The sequence below is a fragment of the Penicillium mononematosum genome (genome assembly GCF_028829835.1).
Source record: "Penicillium mononematosum strain IBT 11891 chromosome Unknown utg000003l:1.0-8172316.0:1.0-8177699.0, whole genome shotgun sequence".
Taxonomy (NCBI): Eukaryota; Fungi; Ascomycota; class Eurotiomycetes; order Eurotiales; family Aspergillaceae; genus Penicillium; species Penicillium mononematosum.
The window spans coordinates 2,661,793-2,680,812 of NW_026643273.1; the positions used below are offsets into that span (position 1 = coordinate 2,661,793).

Consider the following 19,020-nt stretch of genomic DNA (forward strand, 5'->3'; position numbering starts at 1 on the left):
TACACTTTCCACGTCCATTGCCCTTCCACGATACACATCTCACCAAAATGGACGCCGAGGGAGAGCTCAATGAGTTTTTTGCGGGCACATTCCCCGATGGAATCCCTAAAGACATCCTTGCCGAGCTCCTCTCCATGCTGCGGGTGCATTCGATCTCCGCAGAGGAGCTGTTCTACAAATGGGAATCATACAGCATAAAGATGGGCGAGGGAGTGACATTGACCATGCAAACAGTGCGAGGCTTTAAACAAGATGTCCAAGAAGCTTTGGAGCGTGAAAGTCGTGACAAGGCTGGCCGGCACACAGAAAAACGGAGCGCAAACATGGCAACTCCGCGGGGCGCGGCCGCCGCTGGCAGCGATATGTTTGGGATGTTCGATCAATTGACGCCGACTGCCTCGAATGTTCGAATTGCGAATGGATTTGGATCCGCAAAGCGCAAGGCTGAATTCACCTCGCCCGCTACACCAAGAGTCAGCAAGTTCGAAAAGTCTGGCTCACAAGCCGGCACAAACACACCGACTGGTACACCTGGCGACGGAATGCAGTATGTGGTTTTTCGGGCCTACATGATGTATTGAAGGCGCTGACATTACGGACAGAGCAGTTTCGTTCTCCGATCGACCGAATCCTGGCCAGACGGTGGAAACCCTCAATGCGCACTTATCCTTGCCAGAAACCCCAATGGCGCCATTTTCCGAGCCGCGCATTAAGCCCACCGCGAATACAGACCTCAAAAAGTTTGGTTACAAGCCCATGGGCATGAAATTGTCAGAGGCATCGGAGATTTTGGATGATCGTATCGACGAGTTCGCGACTATATTCCAGACAGAATTCAATTCAGACGATGTTACATTTGGGAGTGCAGCCATCCAGAGCGCAAGCGAGATTATTGCTGTCGGACGGATCGCTTCCGACAGTCTCGAGGGAAAATTGAACCCAGCTTCCCTCGTACTTGAGACTTCGCGCCGCACCGGAGCCGGTAGACGAGTCCCCTTGAAGGTGGATTCGGTACCATCGGTGAACTTCTTCCCAGGCCAAATCGTGGCTCTCCGAGGAATTAACCCTTCCGGTGAATATTTCACTGTCAAGGAAGTACTCCCAATTCCCCTATTACCACCAGCCGCATCTTCAGCTGTGGCACTGGACAACATCAACGAGCGACTTGACGGAGATGCAAACCCACCGCTTAATATTATGGTTGCGGCCGGGCCATACACAGCGGACGACAACCTGGACTTCGAGCCACTGCAGGAACTATGTCAGAAGGCAGCCGAAAGCTACGCCGATGGTCTGGTGCTAATGGGACCATTCCTGGACATTGAGCACCCTCTTCTTGCATCGGGCGATTTCGACCTGCCAGACATCAAGGGTCTCGACCCGGACACAGCTACACTGTCCATAATGTTCCGGCACTGTATCTCAGCGCCACTAGCACGACTTGCAGCGGCCGTCCCGAGCATCACGATCGTGATGGTTCCGTCTGTGCGCGATGCAGTCAGTCGGCATGTGTCCTGGCCCCAGGAAATGATCCTCAAGAAGGACCTGGGTCTCCCTAAGCAGGCCCGCATGGTCCCAAACCCCGTCACATTATCTTTCAACGAATGCGTTATTGGTATGTGCTCACACGATGTGCTCTCCGAGCTTCGCCGCGAAGAGGTCTTGCATGGTCGGCCCGCAGAAGGCAACCTGCTCACCCGTCTGCCCAAGTATCTCGTCGAGCAACGTCATTTCTTCCCCCTGTTCCCTCCGACCGCACGGTCAAATCTTCCAAGGCCCGGAACTGAAGGTGGCATGGCTACAGGCGCCATGGTGGATCTGCCCTACATGAAACTGGGCGAATGGTGGAATGTCCGGCCTGATATTTTAATTGTGCCTAGTATGCTGCCGCCTTTCGTAAAGGTATGTTATCCCTATCCGAGGATTTTCGTTTCCAACTACCGTGAAGGTGCTAACCTTGTCATTTCTGCAGGTCGTCGACAGTGTGCTAGTCATCAACCCAGGTACTCTGTCAAAGCGTCGCGCTGCAGGCTCATACGCCCAAATGGCCGTCCACCCACGACTGGTGGCGGAGGACGAACGCGAACAGAAACAGTTGAGTCACAAGCTGTACGAGCGGGCTCGGGTGGACATCAATCGTATCTAGAGATATGTATAATCATATCGCATTACGCGCGGCGTTAAGGCTCAGACCAAGCTAGGTCTGCAGCCATTTTATATTGGCGGTTCTTGGAACAAAATCGCAAACGAACGAATCAACGATCTTCAGATATCATAACAGAAGGATACATCCAACGTGGGTATCATAACGAGGCTATCCAGCCCGAAAAATATACTCCAGTAAAAAAATGCAACACAAGACACCCATTTACCTGATCAGGTAGAAAGCATTCACAGCACCAACTCCAGTAAAAAGTAAGCCCCCGGCCTCAGTAGATACTGTCATCCATTACCGCAACCCAATAACCCTGCGCCCACCCATCCTCCGCCCAGAATCCCTGACTCTAATAACAGGCGCCCCGGCCGCCGCCGCACCACCCCCACTACCCCGCAGCGTGGCCCCAGGCCCAGAGGTCGCAGCCCCGGCAGCACCAGCACCTCCAGGACCGGTCAAAGGCCCAGTATCAGCCCCATGCCCTTCGCCATTGACAAGGGCCTCAAGGCCAAGATCGCGCCACACGGCATCCCGTCTCCGCTCCATAGCGCGGGTGATACCGAACGCCGCATGCTGGTCTGGGACGACGTCGTCCTCGTCTTCAGGGTTCGGGGGCTGGTATTGTGGCGCCACGTAGATGTCTTCAATTGGTAGGTATGATGGGATTGTGGAGGGAGAGGTCGAGCCGTAGGTTACGGCGTTGGCGGCTGTGCTTGCTGCGTCGCGGTTTGCGGCGGAGGTGCCGTTGGCGTTGTGTGGGTCTGTTGTTGAGTTGGTGGCTGTGGACGTGTGTGGTCGTGTAAATTCTTCGAAGAGGTCGGCCAGCCGTGGTTGGTGCATGTGTAGGTATGAGGCGGAGGAGTCTTTGCTCTGGTGGTCTGGTGTTAGCTTGGAATTGGTGGACTCTCTGGGAAATTCTGGAGGGTGGTTAGAGTTAACTACGTACCATTGTGAGAGCTCTTTGATCCTCTTATCGAGTTCTCAGGAGGCGCGAGAATACCTGGTCAATGGAGTTGTTAAGGAAGAGGCTCCCTATGGCTTATCGGCGTGTAGATGGTGTTGACGGCAGAATCACACTAGAGTACACCGCTTACGTCACGTGTAAAATACAGTGTGCGCCAATCACATGCCTGTAATTCCCTCCAGATGTCTACAAGAGCGCATCCCACGGCTCTAGCAGGCGTATCTTTAAAGTAAATCGCATCCATTTACGGGAATCATACATAATTCTATCTATAAAGAAAAGGACAGAATAAATGTGGGGTATGTAGAGGGAGGAAAAACAAAAAAAGAAAGTCGACGTCTATGTGGATATCTAGTATATATGTAGATAGAGATGAGGAGTAAGATCATAGAGAACAAGATCAGATAGAATATTGAGTTATAAATGACACTTAGAGATAGCACGTCTCTTTTGGCTTCGTTATGATGCATCTGCCTATCAGTATTAGTGGTTACGAGTATTGTGTCCTGTGATTTGATGATGCCTGTGAGATATATATCGCCTTTCCCGACTCACCCCCTGCACCTTAAGGGAGTAATCGACACCTTCAACTACTAACACAAATAATGCTATACCCAAGCCTTTCCTACTCTTCTTAGATATATATAGAAATAGATATCATTGCCACACACATGTCAGTATCATAGCTAGAAGGATAAAGACAGTTTAGCCGCATGTGCATTGGACAAAGTGCATGTCAAAACAACGAGAACATTTTCCTTTGTGTATGTATCTAATCTCGTAACCTCCCGTTTTCCCGGCAAATTGATTGGTTGTGATAGCTGTTGTTTTTTTTTTTTGCTCGTTTGAGTTTGATAGAGAAGCGTCCTTGGGTAGCATCTTCATCCAGACCAATATCTTCATGCAGATATCTGCACATCCATTGCCAATTCAAATATACATATATATAGACATACTCTACTTGGTAAGTCCGAGGCAGTTGACATCCTACCGAAGAAATTTGAGTTCTTAGCAGGAAAGTTATTGTCCATTGCCACGGCAAACATTGAATGCATAGTCCTACACTATTATTAGGTACGCACTCGCCTTCATGACAGGGTCACTGCTCTCTTGGACGGAATATACGCGCTACCCCTCCCAAACCAGTCCTTTCCTGATACTCGCAAGAGCTTCCCTATGCTAGGACTGAATTTCCTGTGTGGTGCCGAGGTGCCGAGAGCCTCTATCAGTTTTTGAAGATGACCAAGCGATGAAAGCCTCATTATTATTATTATTATTATTATTATTATTGCGATCAGATCAGGTCCCTTCCTCGCTACTGCTGCTGCTTCGTCTTGCGCCAGTTTCTAACCATTCATTACTTGCATTTAGTAGTCGAGGCCTTCCGAATCACTAGTTTAGCCAATCTCTATCCATGATACGCATTATTCCCAATTCGGCCGGCCATATCTGAAGAAACTCATGAAGTCGCCAGCACCAGTCATCCATCCAGTTGAGAAATGGGGGCGTGCAAAACGCACTGGTATATTCCCAGAAGTCAGGATACCAGCCAGAAGCTTCCCAATCCACAAGCGTGACGTCAAAGGATCGCTCTCCTCGAGAATTGCGACCTCTCTCCGCGACCACAATGTTCTTCGGCTGAAGGTCCCCGTGTGTTAACGTTGGCCGGTGTCCTTTAAGTAAGCGAGGGAGGGCGAGTTCAAAGAAGCGAGTTTTATAGTCTGGCCGACCATCACTTTCAGTTGCAGCTCGATGATTCTCTGCGAGCCCTGCAGCAAAGGCAGCTTCACCATGGAATGGCCCCAAGTGCTTTCCACTGCCCTTCCGACACCAGAATAAATGGTAGTGGCAACTGCCGCCATCCAAGCTTCCATAAAAGTCATCAGGCCATGGGCTCTTGGCCTGCCGCAAAGTATCAACTGCCGTGCGGATTTTGGCGACAATGTCATCTTTGTCGGACTCAGTCAATGACGACCAAATTGAGTCCAGTCGCACACCTGGAGCGCGTTGCATGACCAGGAAGAAATCCCCAGCATCACGGTACATTGCGTACAGTCGGGGAGCTGGAACATCAGGGGCGTGTTGTTCGAGGTAAACTAAAGCCTGTCCCTCCCATGGATACACAATTCTACCAAATTTAACAACAATCTCATCATTTATAGCAACGACCTTGTCAACGAAGTCCGATATAATATTGGGACATGCCCGGATCTCATCTGGAGTAGGTAGAGCGCGTAGAGGCAGAGAGCCACTTTTGTAGGGAAGAGCAACTGGTTGCCACATGACGGAGTGAAGAAGTTGAGGTGAGACTGGAAATAATTAGAGAGGGAAAGGAGACACACCTACTGAGCGGTCAGGCCCCCTGACCTGTGCGTTGTCATCGTGGCCTGCCCTGTTGTATGGCCAAGTGACTATATACAGGGGTACAGGGTTCCTGCTGGCGAGCCCCCAAGCGTCCATGGCAAAACCAAAATCCGAGTAAAACAAGCACATTGTACAAGAAATGGAAAAAGCAGTACCTAAACCTACATACATATGTATATGTACGGAACCAGGTATCTAGAACCAACCCAAAAGCCAGCAAGTACACCAAAAAGAAAGAGGGATAAAAGAGACAGAAGAAGAGAAAAAGAAAGAATACCCGGAAATCACGACGCCTAAGCAGTCGGAACGACTCTCATTGCTTTTAATTTAGATTACAGGTTCAATACGCTCCAGATTCATGACCATGTTGCAGAAAATTCGAAGAAAGCAATACATCACAGGTTGGTCACCATACGGTGAACGATCGGGACAGCGCTGGGAGGAAGACTGCCCATCTCGGTAATAACCATGTCGACGTATTCAGCCGGGGTAACATCGTACATGATGTTCAGCAGCTGCAGGTTGGGAGTGTTATGCCAGTCCGCAAGAGGCGACGACGAGGTCTTGTGCGGGATAACAGGAGATTCGGGAGCCGGGGTGCGGTTTCCACCCTTCTTATTCTCAGGCGTGGGGGGGGACATGCGCATCCGGGGTGGGAACGGCGAGGGAGACAGGGGGGGTCCATGGGTAGGAGCTCGTTGGCATCGGCGATCTCGTTGACGACGATGCTGTCGAGGGCGACGCGGTCGGTGAACTTGATTGTCTCGCAGCAGACAATGACGGGGATTTCGACGCCGCTGGCGCGCTCCTTGGCGGACATGGCGACGAGGGCGGTGCCGACGCGTGAGTACAAGCCGCCGTTACTGGTCATGGCGTGGGCGCCGAGGAAGACCTTTGTGGCGTCCTTGACGGCGTGGGTGATGGAGTGGACGAGGGAGTATTGGACGTCGAGCCCGCTATTGGCGAGATCGCGGGCGAGGCTCTTGCCTTCGAAGAGGGGCCGTGAGTCGATGATTGAGACGCGGAATCGCTTGCCTTGTTTGTGTGCTAACAGAAGTGTGTGCTTGACGATGCTGCTGCCGGCAAAGGTCACGATCACGTCGCCATCTTGGACCTTCTGTGCTGCGCTGTCGGCAATGACCTGGTCGGCGACGGTAATCTTCTCCCGGATAAAGCTGTCGATGTACTCGCAGAGTGCGATCTTTGCGCTCGCCTCGGGGGTAGAGGGATCAATTCCGGCAATGAACAGCTTCAAGGCACGGATGGCATTTCCCTGACTGATGGAGAGGGGTCGGCATGTCGAGAGGTAGGTGATTTGGGACGAGAGGTGTGTTGTCAGGTGGCGAGCCAGCGAGGTTCCCATGGGAGTTGTGTATGATTCAATGACCTTTAGAAAGCGACTTGTCAGCATATATGGTCATAGTTATCAGCATGAAACGAGAGAAACAACATACTCGTTTAAAAGCAAGCAATGTTGCCACGCAACGCGCACTGCTGCCGCAGATAGCGTAGTCCACCAGCTGCATGCCCAAAGCCAGGATGGCAGGGTGTACTTCCTTTGTGGCACCGCCGACAGTGACACGGCGCTGTTGCCCATACAAATGGCCAAAGACAGCAACCTTCTTATCATCCTTCTTTTTCTTTTGCTCCACGAGAACGGACCCGGTTTGCGCGACGGGACCTGAGCCACGGCGCGGGGGCGGCGCCCGGGGTCCCTTCTGCGCAGAGCCAGTACCAGCAGCATCCTTCTTCGGTGTAGTCGGTTGACGAGGCTGGGCTCCGACACTAGGAGTGGGAGCGGTACTGCCGGTGGTATTTCCTTCCCTCTCTAATTTCTCTCGGATGCGCCGGGCAGCCTTATCGGCCTTGGCCTTCTTCTTCAACTCAGCTGGGGTAAGCGGCTTGTCTGTGGCGCTGTCGGTGGACGCGGGCGCATCTCCGGTGGGCTGGGTGGGTTTTGAGTCGCGGATCGGGAGAGTCTGCGGAGGGTTTTCGGTCGCGGGTTGAGCTTGCTCTGGAGTTGATGAGACGGGGGCGAGACCGGCGCAGTCGGCGCTGGATTGGAGGTTTCCGCCATCTTGTCTGTGAATTAATTCTTGTGTGAGGGTGGTTCTGCGACGGTGGTGGGGAGAAGGAGAGAGGGTTGACTCACGGAAAAAGAAATGATGCCATAAGCGGCCCACGCAGCGGCGCAGCCCTAACTTGCGGTTCATTGCAGACAATGGACAATGTGTATTTGTTGAATACTTCTTGAATAAGTCTCGGTTTCTCTTCAGTTGAATACCTAATTTCAGACGGCAATAATTTACTACTCCTAAATGAATGACATGGCCTCCATATAAGAGCGTTGCCTGAAAGAAACTCATGATACCCAATGAATAGGTTGGTAGGCATTGAAACATGCATAACATCAAGTGTCTCATTATTCATCGCAGGGGCTCGCTATAACAGAAATAAGTACACAGTCCAAAACTAGTCTGGTCCCAAGTCAAACAAGGAAGTCCAGACAAAGACTTCAAACATTTCCAAAGGGCATCGCAGAAGAGCAGACAAAGAGATCGCCGCCAACACCATTCAATCCCTGTACACCCAAAAGATAAAAATAAGTCATATCCACATATTAACGATTGCTGGTAATGGTTCCCAGGGCGCGCCGTTTCCGAGTCGTATGCTCCTCGATGGGGCGGAACCGCTCATGGTCTGTGGCCAGCTTCCTCTTGAAGACACTCAGGTCACCAAGAAGTTCGTGCATGTGATTTTGCATCAGTTGCGCCTCGTGCTCGGTGACATCATCGGTGATAGTATCGTCATCTTCCCAGACGTCCATGTCGGATTCAGCATCTGATACCAAAGGAGAGCCTTCGTGGTCCTCCGGATCATGGCTGGGTGGTTGATTCTCATCCTCCAGGGACATAATGCTTGGCTTTCGCTGCTCGAGCGTAATGGGTGGGATTGGGTTCTTAAGACTCTCAACCGCTAGCTTCAGATGCATGCGCAAAGCGTCGTTTTCCGTTTGCAGTTGTCGAATCTTGCATTCACTGACCATCTTATTCTCTTCCATGAGGCGTTGCATTTTCTCAACTTTCTGTTGGTACTCTTCGAGCTTTTCATCGGAAGCCTCGCTCACCCGCTGGTTGACTGCTGCTTGGCTCACGCTGAGTTGGAGGGTGCGAATTGTCTCTGTCATCTCCGCAATCTGTCGATCACGCTCAGCTGCCGACATTTGGTCTTGGTTGACCCGTGCCCGTGTCCGAATATTCTTAGCTTGGTCTGCATAGCGAAGAGTCGAAAGTGTCTCTTCATAGTCGGCAGGTGCGATACAGGCGATCATCGCTGTCTTGGAGTTGCCGCCTAGACTGTCCTTCAATAGCCATGTCAGGATCGAGTCGCGGTATGGTACCAGTTCTTTGCCCTTTCGCGGGCCGCGGAGTTTCTTAGGATCTGCGAGCGCTGCAATGACACGACCTAGCGTGGTCAAAGACTTGTTGATATTTGCACCCTCACGAAGTCTAGCGCCAGTCGCTTCGGTAGATTTGGCACGCTCGGAACCTGCCAGATCGACCAACCGAATCCGAGCAGTGCGCTCCGTCGTCTCATCTGTTGACAAGTCGTGGTGGATCTGTTTTAAAGTAATGGTAAAGACTGCATGAGATCGGGATGAAGTGTCGTTCATCTTAGTGCTGGCCGTAGTTCGTGAGACGTCGCCCTTTCGCATAAACTTCATCAATTCACTGTAGTTCCTCGCCGTGACCTCTGTCAAATCCTTGACGTATGGACCCTCTGACGGCGATTCGCGAATGCGGAGATAGTGCGGGGGGATCTGTTCGGGGGACCAAGAGATCGCGAACATGCTCATTGTATACTTCGAAATAAGACACTCGGACGTTGTAGCTGATATCGGGAGAAGGCGAGTTCTCAATGCGCTGGAACAGATCCTCGCACGTTCGAGGAATTAAGCCGGGCCTATCTGGTGTTCCCATCATGGTGTAACTCTTCCCGGAACCTGTCTGTCCATATGCGAAGATACATGTGTGGTATCCTTCGAAGTTGTGATCCAGGAACTCTTCACCGAGAGAGTTGTACACATCTTCCTGGTGCGCATAATGCTCATCCTCCTCGTTATGGGACCAGAAGGAGTTATCGAATGTAAAAGATTTATCTTCCAAGGTCTTGCCGCGGGCCTGTGACTTGGGTTTCCCTTGATCGCCGGGTTTCGGTTTCGGTGCTTGAAGGCAGGTCATCTGCGTGCGCGGGTCCATCGAAATCAAACATTCTGCCTTGCGCTCGATTTCTACAAGAGGTCAGAATATGTCCTCCACTTTTGGGGATCGCCTCCCCACATCCCTCCCAAACAACACCTACCTCGTGGTAAGAACTTCCGCACTCGCACGACGACGCGCACGTTTCCCCCTGGTGTTGGGCTGGCCATCCCATCTCTAGCATGGGGTATCGCGAACCCCTCTCGGGCGCGCAAGGAAGGACTTGAGGCTGTGGATCGGAGGGTGGCGGCGGAAGCGGAGGTGGAGATAATGCTGGGCGAGGTGATTCCTGTGGCGGCTGAGATGTCGGATGAAGCGGCTGAAGATATCGAGCCTGGGCCCGGATGGCCGATGTGGTGATAGAAGCGCGGATCTAGTGCCATGTCCCTACTGCTGTCGCTTAATAGCTGCACACAAGCGGTGACGGCGTCGCGTCGTCGATCAAGAAGAGAGTGGTACATGCAAGATTGATTCCATGCAATGGGATTGACAAAGGGGAAAATAAGAGATAGATTGGAAAGGGAATATGTAGACTGGAATGAGTGAAGGGGGGGGGGTGTTACTGTTGCGCGTTGTTTCCTGGGAAGTTCAAATGTTCAGTTCATTGTAAACACACTTGGTGAGTCTGGAGCATATTTTGTGGAAAGAATGTATAATATCAGGAAAAGAAAGAACGGAATTGAAATTGGAATTGGAATAGAATAATAGAATAATAGAGCAAGGTGATGATTTCCTTCTACATCAAGAGTGTCACCGTCTACAAGTGCTGTTGCCATAGCAATGACCCGCTTAACTCCACTATTATATAGACGGAGTACATGTGCTACTATTAAAACCTATTAAAACCTACTGAAACCTATTGAAACATATTGAAACCTGCAGTAGATAGCTTTCAAATGTAGTTAAATTCTTTTTGAAATATATGGGATATGGATAATTACATGTACTTAATTTCTGCTCCCTTTCTCTCAGACATCAAACTCCGAAGTCTCCGCGTTCATCGCCTCAACCAAGTCCGATTCTTCGTTAGGCTGATTCTTTGTAGGGCCCCAAGTTGGCTCAGGAACGGGGTTGCCAACAGAGTCCATGTGTTCACTCAAAAGTTCAGAAGGGCCCATTTCACTGTGTTCAGCCTTTTGCGCAGCATGGTTCCTGGCTCTGGCATTGGGGGCTTCCTCGCCCTTATTTTGGCCTTTGTCCTTAGGCATGTCTTCATAGTGTTAGCGAGAGTTCTTATAGAGCATCGCATCCCCCCACCGTCAACTCTCGATGCTCTTTTCATAAGGTCCAAGGGGTTAGATTGGGATCCATACCAAAATGCGTTTGTGGTTATATAGTAAATTTCATTCAGATTGCTTGATGACTGTTTAAAATCCGGGGAAGACTGTCCATATTTATGGGCTTGGAGGTGGCGGCAATGATACGATCATGACGATGAGATTTACCACCACTTTGGGTCCTTCTCCGCAATTGCCATCCAGATGCATCTAGTTGTGCCACTGATTCTATGGTGTTCTGAGATAGAGCCAGTTAATTGATGCTTGTGGACCGTGGGTGTTCTGAGGTAATTCGTGGATCCTGGACATCTGGATATACCATCATAGCTTTTTTGCCACAAAGCTCTGTTTTGTTATTATTTTGGCTACCCACGCATAGTATCTTCTTTAACCATCTGGGTGGCAATCGAAGCGCATCGATTCTGTTGGCCTAGTGACTACCCTGGTTGAAGTTCCACAGGCCCAACTGCTATTCGGTTATGTGCAGATGAAAGAACCATATGACGCCGAGATGTCACCTCTCTACGATCTAGATCATCGAACATAGGGAAAGAGTGCTCGAGTGCTCATTGGACGCTAATTACTTATGCTAATTACTTATGTCCAATCCCAAAGAGTTACGCTGCTGATATCTTCTGCTATCAAATACCTCACCCCGGGCCGCTACAATATTACAGCAGCATGCCCGCGGGCAGGTCCACAACACTACGAAATTGTCGATTTCATAGTTTTAGAGAGTGACATTCTCTTATCCTAGGTAGTCTCCGTACATTATTATTCGCCTATCTCTGTCATGGATGCCACTTCCAAGGTTATTGCTTTCCATAGCTCTCTTTGAAATTATAAACCTACCCATACATGCTTTTGCCTCAAAACGGGAAATTAGGAGAGCCTACCCCGAATTCAACCAATTCCGATTCCAAAGTCGAAAACTCAGGGCAAAATAGATTGAAATATGGCGTGGGAATTTGTACAGGCTCAGGGACCTGCATGTTAGAAGCGAGATCATAGCGAACCCCGTCGCTGAGTAAATCTGTATCACAGGGGAGCTCACGCTGCTGCGATAAGGCATCTACAATGTTCGAAGCCGCGGATGTGGTTCTATTTGGAGAATGGCACTGCCTATCCGGGAACCACATGCGCTTCAGCAGACCTGCAAACCGACTAGCAATATGGCAATCGCTAATGGCAGCTTCTTCAAGTACGCGTATAAAATGCTGCACCAAGTTGACAACTTCGGTATGTTCTGTCCGCAGAGCCCCAAAGACGTCTGCTTTATACAAAAACACAGCGGAGTACACGGTATACCTATTCGCACCATTAGCCATTCGCAGATACAACCCGTTAGTTATACGTACATGTAGAACCGGAACGGCATATAGCGAATCTGCGCCTGGGAAATTGTCTGCACGGCTATTGTCAGGATCCCCCGAGCTGCATCTACTGCTTCGAGCACATATGCACCCTCTGCGGTTGACATGATGCCCCGTGGAAACAGCGATGGGGCTTCCTTTCCCGAAGTTGTCCGGTTTCTCCCGGTCGGTTGTGGTGAACTGCCTTGGAAAGAAGTGACTGGAAAGAAAACGAGTTCGCATACAATCGAACGTATTCCTTGAAGATATGCAGAGTGCAGTGCAGCTTGGGGGATGTCTCGAGACTATCCCAGCGATCTTTCCACGTCGATATGGAGTGCCGGAAATCATCTAGATAGCGGTTGTAGTCCCCACGTCGAACCATTTGGTTCTTTCGCTCCTTGGACGAGTACAAAGTGTCGTGCACGTTGTGAAGTAGCTGTGTGAGTTCAATGTTGGCCTGCAATACATGTGCATATTTGTGCTCTGCATCTGCCCTGAGTCGTAGACTTGGGAAGTCATTGGCTGTGAAGTTCGTCGAGAGCGAGGGTCCTCGCGACCAGAATGACTGTCCCATTCGGACGGAGATCTGTCGGTCGGAGATATATACAACTAGCAAAGCTAGTCAGTATCGCTTTATAACTGGGGTCTAATGAAACGCACAGATCCACGCTAAGAGCTTTCGATTCTCGAGTTCTTGCGACTCTCCAAGAGCCGTCTCCCGAAAGGATGCCTTGTCTGAGACGCAGGAGATAAGAATGCCTCACTGCCTGGCCGATGAGTGACCAGGCCATATTATCCTCGACCGCGCTTAGGTTCCTCGGGAACATATTAGGATAGGAGCAGGTCTCGAGTTGCATATAAGGAACCCACTCCGCGAGAAGCAGGAGACCTTCGACAGACCCGACCCTTAGAGTGGATGGCGTGGCGAGAAGTATATCTAACAAGTGCCGATTGAGGTACTTCCAGCAATGTTGGTGGATATCTTTATATGCGGGCTCGTGTTTAGATGCAATGGTCAGAAGCACTGTCAGCAGGAACGGCTCGTCTACCGCCGCCTTACGCGGATCCGTCGTCGCCAGAAGTCGTTTTGGTGCGAGGGGACAGAAAGGATGGTAATTTGCCGCGTAGCTAGACTGTCAGAAGAAAAACAATCGCACACGGAATGAAAAGGGTATCATACTGATGTACAAGGCGGCACACAGTATCTGTGCCTAAAACGCCGATCACTAGTGTTTCTGTCTCGGACAATGTCGACTGCAACACAGGAGGCTCCGTGGAATCAATTGGGCCCTCTGCATTGACGGCAGTATCTGTTCCCTCTCGCTTTGCAGATGGAGTCACCGGGAAAGGATCGAAGGTCGTAGAGTCATTAGGGTTGGGAGCCTGGGAGTCGTTCGCCGCGAGTTGCGCAAGGATGTGGAGTGCATCTCCCGGATTCGTTAACTCGGCATAGATTGGATCTTCGATTACTTTCTCGTCATCTCTAACTTGCTCGTCATGCAGTCCGTGGCCTATGTTAGTCCTACTGAGGGTTGAAGAGCTTCGCTCCCTGTATGAGCGTCGAGACCGTGAGAAGTCGCCTCCGCGCCGTGACCCGGCAAGTATGCACTCATTACCGGAACGGATGCACTGAACGCAGGAAGACTTTGTTCCATCGGACAAGTTGGACCTGAAGAATGTCAATGCCAGAAATGGGGGAGAGGCACCGTACAACTCACGGATCACATTTGAGTTTGCGTTGACGACAACGTTGGCATGCGCGATAGACACGAATATTTTGACTGCGAGTCATTGTGGGAGTTGCAGATACCAGGGAGCAGGAAGTGCTGGGAGATTTATTCCCCAGATTAACCCCACACTGTGGGGTTCGGCAATAGACGGAAATGTACTACGTACCTACATGGGTAGTTTGTACCTCGCCCAATTGAAGACGCAATCTGCCTTAAATTTGCATCAAGATGACCTAAGTCTAGGAAATGCAGCCTGGAGAGTAGAAGCACAAAAAAGCCGAGTTCATCAAGTACCTATCAAAACCACAACGATCCATACAAGCCGTGAATATCCCAGAGCTAAATGTTCTACTGTTCAAGGAAGCCCTTGCCTAACATCCGTGTGCTCATTCAAGCCCCAAGCCGTCGAGCTAGAATCATGAACAGTCGTCCGTCTCATATCCCGCTTGTATTTCCAAAGGAACGACCCCCCAACAGCCCTGTGCATAGTGCACGTGTTATCCCAAATAACCAGATCGCCTGGTGCTTTCCACTCAATCTCCAAGGTATTGTCATCGCGAGTGGCATGCTTGTAAAGCTGGTCAAACAATGCCTGCGATTCGTCCGGGGCGAGGCCTTCGATATGGTGAACGTGGGCCGCAATGTACAAATTCATACGGTCGGATGCCTCATGGCGCTGCACTAGCTTGTGCCGTCCCATAGGATAGTCGAGCGGGTTGAGTTCGGCAAAGGCCTCGGGAGCGGCTAGTTTGCGAGAGTGGTGCATGGAGTGGCAAGCTATGTAGTCTTTGGCCAACAGCTGCTCTTTGAGCTCTTGGGGGAGATCGTCGAATGCCGTCCTCGTGTCTGCAAAGGCAGTGTGGGCTCCTATGCTAGTCGGCGGTAGCTCGTGTGCTAAGAGAAGGGAGTATCCGGCGCGGCGAGGGTTGAAGCTCGAGTCCACGTGGAAGAGGTTATTACCCTGTGTATCCGTCGTCAGAAATGTCATGGAGAGAGATTCCGTCTCAATTGTTAGGTGGTTACCTTGTTTGCTTGACCACGTGGGCTGTTAGGGTCAAGGATCGATCCGTCAACCTCGACATTGCTAACGTCGAAGAGCTCTGCGTATTTGAGACGGTTTTTTCGACCAGCGGCGATATACGGTTTCACATCGTCTAGCTCCCCGAATTGCTTAGAGAATGCAATATGGGCCTCGTCTGTGAGGCCAGTGCTACGAAAGACAACGACACCATACTGAGTCGTGACCAGTCAATATAAAGATCGCATAGTGCAAGTTCGTGATATCAAAGACTCGGGGCATACCTTGGCCACAGCCTGATATATCTCCTTGAATACTGCATCCTTCAAAGGAGACGAAAAGTCCACGCCACTGATCTCGGCACCGAATGTCGGGTGCAAAGGCTTGACGGAGATGTGGGAAAATGCGATTCCGTTTGTGGTGACGGTCATTCTGGACTTGGACTCTTTGTATGAATAAAGATATAACTAACAAGATTGCCTTGGATTTGAGAATGTGTTCTTGTGGCTCATCTCGAAAGATTGCCAACGCTCTTATATAGATATGATTGAGACGGAAAAAGATGAAGTGCAAGTTAGTATTTTGGTCGACATCCATCTATTGCCGTTATGTCTCGCTCTGCGTCCGGAGCCATCTACACCCGACACATAAAGTGGAATTGGCGGAAAAGGAATAGGCAAAAGATGTGAGCTCTGTTCTAACTAATTTTGGAGATAGTTACAAGCTACATAGCCTCGGTTAGATTGTGTTGCTCAACGTGTCCGATGGGAATCCCCATCTATACCCGTCCCCACCCGCTTCCCCTCTTCCATACGGAAAGCATAGATAGCTTCGTTGATAGGTTATGATCAATGCATTCCATGACGTTTCACCAAGGCACAGCCCGACCAAGGTAATCAAGGTATTCAAGCCCAGGTCGTTCTTTCTTTGCAATAAGTACATTCACCAAGCTAGGGATGCTTTCTTCGATAGTAAGCCGAGCATCTGGACCTCCCAACTCCGTTTTAACCCAACCGGGAGCCATCACCACCATTGGACGCGATGGATCCTGACGAGCTGCAAAACTTCGCATGAACATGTTCAGCGCGGCCTTGGTGCCGCGATATACCTCTCGTAGACCTGTCTCATTGTTGCTGATGCTTCCCTGTCCAGAGGACATCACACCGATAAGACCTGTCGTAGCCACATGATGCGCCAGACTCTCAACTACACGCATGGGACTGAGCGAATTCGTGACCATGACATGTACAAAGTCCTCGGTTGATACTTCTCCGATCGTTTGGGTGGGGTCGCGATTCGTTGTTCCGGCGTTCACAAACAGGACGTCAAATACCTTGCCCGATAAGCGCTTGTCGAGCGCTTTGATTTGATCGGGTTGGCAAATGTCCAAGGTCTCAATATCAACCCGGCCGTTGTACTTGTCTGCCAGCTCGTGGAGTAATGTGCGCGACCCTTCACCGCGGACTGTCCCGACAACGTTCCATCCCTTTTTGTAAGAATTCTACCGCCATGGCGTAGCCAAGGCCACGCGAAGCGCCGATGAGAAGAATTGTTGGGGGTGAAGCGGACATTGTTAGAAGCTATTTCGGACTTGGTCAATTTAGTTGAGCGGATTCGGTGCCTTTTAAACCCAGCAGAGTCGGCTCGGCATTTTCTGGTCCCAGGTTATCTCCGGCTCGGATTCCCCTTGCGGAAAGGCTGGTATCAGCAGGGAACAATCTCTGCTTAGCCGTATCGAGACTTATCCATGGATTTCGGATTGGATCTCAGCGTCGAGTCATGGCGTTCTACTAGCAGAATGGCGATATCCCCCGATTATCATGCCTCGGGAAACATGAAATTGTTATGATTGTGCATGGATTGAATGCTCCAAAAATAAATACAGAAGTGTCAAGAATGAGAGGTGCAAGCATTGATATGTAACCAGTTCGGCACCAAAGAACTCAGATCTGGATGAGAAAGGTCGAGGCTTGAAGGGACTGAGCCGACTATCTAGTCATCTATGTCAGAAGAATTAGACAAATGTATATGTCCTTGCAACTTAATCCATAATCTAAGCACCTTGCCCAGATGGCTTCTTTAGATGCTCCGTATAAAGTGATCTTTTATAGAGCAGATACCAACCCAGAACACCAGAACCAGAAACTATTAACATTGCTCTATGCACATCTAACTTTATATCCTAACTCTACTCAATATCTACAACACTGGAGCAAGGCAACCCGCATCACCGAATAGCCACGCGAATCTATTTCGGCGGCGCAGCCTTCCAGAACAACCACGCAATGGCAGCAACAAACTTCAACCCAGCAGCCATCCACAACGCAGCCTGCATACCACCACTGCTACGACTCAGCCAGCCACCGACAATAGCACCGATAAGCAGACACACAACGCCACCGACACGACGGTTGCGCTTGGCATTCGCAGTCGGCTTATCAGTGATCTTCGGATCGGACGCAATATCAAAGTAAACACTCGTCAAGACCACGGTCGGGATCTCATTGTAGCCCAGCGCACGACTGCACGTCATGCCGCCCGCGGACTGGAAAGCCAGCAGGGCGATCGGGATCAACTCGAGGAACAACTCGCCGCCGGTTAGGGCGGCGTCAGCGGAGGTGTGGGGGATGAGATCGGCTTCGATTAAGGCGACGGCGATGACGATGAGCACGGTCTGTACGAGGAATGAGACGAAGAGGGTTCCGCGACGGACGGAGCCGACGCTGCGCATGACGATCGAGAAGATCATCGCGCCGACGAAGAAGGCTGCGATCGAGACGAGGGACTTGAGCCAGCCCCATGGCTTGTTATTGGGTTGAGCGGAGGCGCCGAGACCGAGGAAGATGGTGTTTCCTGTTTGGAGGAGGGGTTGTTAGTTTTTGTTAGTTTGTGTTTCGGGGATCTTTGGTTTTTGACTTTGCGCCCCTTGCGGGATGCGGGAGAGCGACGGGGATTCGTACCGGTTTGCATTCCGAGGAAGCAGGACCACGCATTGTAGGCGCTGCTATCGCATAGCCCGGTGAGGAAGGTGAGGAGCAGACAGATCAAGTCTGCGTGTGTGGGTGTCAGGTTCTGCTTCCATCGTTGGACGACGCTGGACTCTTTAGGAGGGACGTCTGAGGCTTCGATGTCGGGTGCCGGGCCAACTTCTTTCTCCATTTTGACTCTGTGTGAAGTTGTACTCGGTACGGAGTACGGAGTACTTAATAATAGGTCGCACGTACCCGTGGAGTAGAAAAGACTGAGTCACGGAATTTTAGCGGACGGCTCGAGGCGACTTCCGAGGAGAAAGTCAATTTCTCGGCGATTTCGTCCGATTGCGGTCTTCTGCAGGACAAAAGTAGACTTCTTCAGGAGGTCCAAGGTTCTTCAGGTCTATATAATATTTATAATATTATAATATTTCAGATCTAATGCAACTAAAACCCTTTCAAATTCTGCTGCCTGGAAGCTAAGCACGCAATAGTGGAGAGTCCGCGTGTAGTCTCTCGGATAGGGCTGAATTAAAGGCAACCAACCACATCCTCTCTATTTACTGAATGTTATATGTAAGTATAACTGGTATATGCGTATATGCATTCTAGATATTGCTGGTTACACTCGAGAACATATCAGTGTCACAATATGTTCTTCGATATGTCACACAGCCTAGTTAAAGACGACATCGGTTCTCACCAAAATTAGCGGGAAATACACCCGACTCACATCCGGCATATACCACGTTCATTGGGGGTCAATTGCATATGTCTGTATGCAAGAGTTCATCTACGACACGGAAGCGACGACAAGAACGGGTTCAAGGCCGACGCTACGCGAAATGATGCAGAAGAGGGTTACAACAACCGTCAGATCACCGGCGAAATGTAAGCCCTAACCACAATCCCTGCTAACTTTGCTT

General features: G+C 50.5%; 10 protein-coding genes across 10 annotated transcripts; 1 reads left to right on the top strand and 9 right to left on the bottom strand.

The window, feature by feature from the left end:
- Window positions 1-47: 47 nt before the first annotated feature.
- Window positions 48-2,146, top strand: N7519_005965 (DNA-directed DNA polymerase alpha subunit POL12; the record flags this gene model as incomplete). Its single annotated transcript, XM_057292741.1, has 3 exons — window positions 48-547; window positions 603-1,902; window positions 1,973-2,146. 3 exons carry the CDS (start codon window positions 48-50, stop codon window positions 2,144-2,146), a joined length of 1,974 nt encoding a protein of 657 aa, XP_057147552.1.
- A 303-nt stretch (window positions 2,147-2,449) lies between these two features.
- On the bottom strand, window positions 2,450-3,104 carry N7519_005966 (uncharacterized protein; the record flags this gene model as incomplete). Its single annotated transcript, XM_057292742.1, has 2 exons — window positions 2,450-3,025; window positions 3,102-3,104. The coding sequence occupies 2 exons, from the start codon at window positions 3,102-3,104 to the stop codon at window positions 2,450-2,452; spliced, it is 579 nt and encodes a 192-aa protein (XP_057147553.1).
- A 1,407-nt stretch (window positions 3,105-4,511) lies between these two features.
- Window positions 4,512-5,402, bottom strand: N7519_005967 (uncharacterized protein; the record flags this gene model as incomplete). Its single annotated transcript, XM_057292743.1, has 1 exon — window positions 4,512-5,402. The coding sequence occupies one exon, from the start codon at window positions 5,400-5,402 to the stop codon at window positions 4,512-4,514; it is 891 nt and encodes a 296-aa protein (XP_057147554.1).
- A 476-nt stretch (window positions 5,403-5,878) lies between these two features.
- Window positions 5,879-7,696, bottom strand: N7519_005968 (translation initiation factor eIF2B subunit delta; the record flags this gene model as incomplete). The annotated part of the gene is made up of 3 exons (XM_057292744.1): window positions 5,879-6,046; window positions 6,094-6,870; window positions 6,938-7,696. The coding sequence occupies 3 exons, from the start codon at window positions 7,694-7,696 to the stop codon at window positions 5,879-5,881; spliced, it is 1,704 nt and encodes a 567-aa protein (XP_057147555.1).
- A 407-nt stretch (window positions 7,697-8,103) lies between these two features.
- N7519_005969 (kinesin-3 family protein uncB) lies at window positions 8,104-10,203 on the bottom strand (the record flags this gene model as incomplete). The annotated part of the gene is made up of 3 exons (XM_057292745.1): window positions 8,104-9,303; window positions 9,347-9,774; window positions 9,846-10,203. 3 exons carry the CDS (start codon window positions 10,201-10,203, stop codon window positions 8,104-8,106), a joined length of 1,986 nt encoding a protein of 661 aa, XP_057147556.1.
- Window positions 10,204-10,710: 507 nt separating this feature from the next.
- On the bottom strand, window positions 10,711-10,950 carry N7519_005970 (uncharacterized protein; the record flags this gene model as incomplete). Its single annotated transcript, XM_057292746.1, has 1 exon — window positions 10,711-10,950. The coding sequence occupies one exon, from the start codon at window positions 10,948-10,950 to the stop codon at window positions 10,711-10,713; it is 240 nt and encodes a 79-aa protein (XP_057147557.1).
- Window positions 10,951-12,889: 1,939 nt separating this feature from the next.
- N7519_005971 (Zn(II)2Cys6 transcription factor) lies at window positions 12,890-14,166 on the bottom strand (the record flags this gene model as incomplete). Its single annotated transcript, XM_057292747.1, has 3 exons — window positions 12,890-13,502; window positions 13,555-14,043; window positions 14,093-14,166. 3 exons carry the CDS (start codon window positions 14,164-14,166, stop codon window positions 12,890-12,892), a joined length of 1,176 nt encoding a protein of 391 aa, XP_057147558.1.
- Window positions 14,167-14,459: 293 nt separating this feature from the next.
- N7519_005972 (TauD/TfdA dioxygenase family protein) lies at window positions 14,460-15,553 on the bottom strand (the record flags this gene model as incomplete). Its single annotated transcript, XM_057292748.1, has 3 exons — window positions 14,460-15,065; window positions 15,128-15,337; window positions 15,407-15,553. 3 exons carry the CDS (start codon window positions 15,551-15,553, stop codon window positions 14,460-14,462), a joined length of 963 nt encoding a protein of 320 aa, XP_057147559.1.
- Window positions 15,554-15,990: 437 nt separating this feature from the next.
- On the bottom strand, window positions 15,991-16,693 carry N7519_005973 (uncharacterized protein; the record flags this gene model as incomplete). Its single annotated transcript, XM_057292749.1, is given in 2 exon segments — window positions 15,991-16,608; window positions 16,628-16,693. 2 exon segments carry the CDS (start codon window positions 16,691-16,693, stop codon window positions 15,991-15,993), a joined length of 684 nt encoding a protein of 227 aa, XP_057147560.1.
- Window positions 16,694-17,370: 677 nt separating this feature from the next.
- Window positions 17,371-18,281, bottom strand: N7519_005974 (YoaK family protein; the record flags this gene model as incomplete). The annotated part of the gene is made up of 2 exons (XM_057292750.1): window positions 17,371-17,975; window positions 18,083-18,281. 2 exons carry the CDS (start codon window positions 18,279-18,281, stop codon window positions 17,371-17,373), a joined length of 804 nt encoding a protein of 267 aa, XP_057147561.1.
- Window positions 18,282-19,020: the final 739 nt, after the last annotated feature.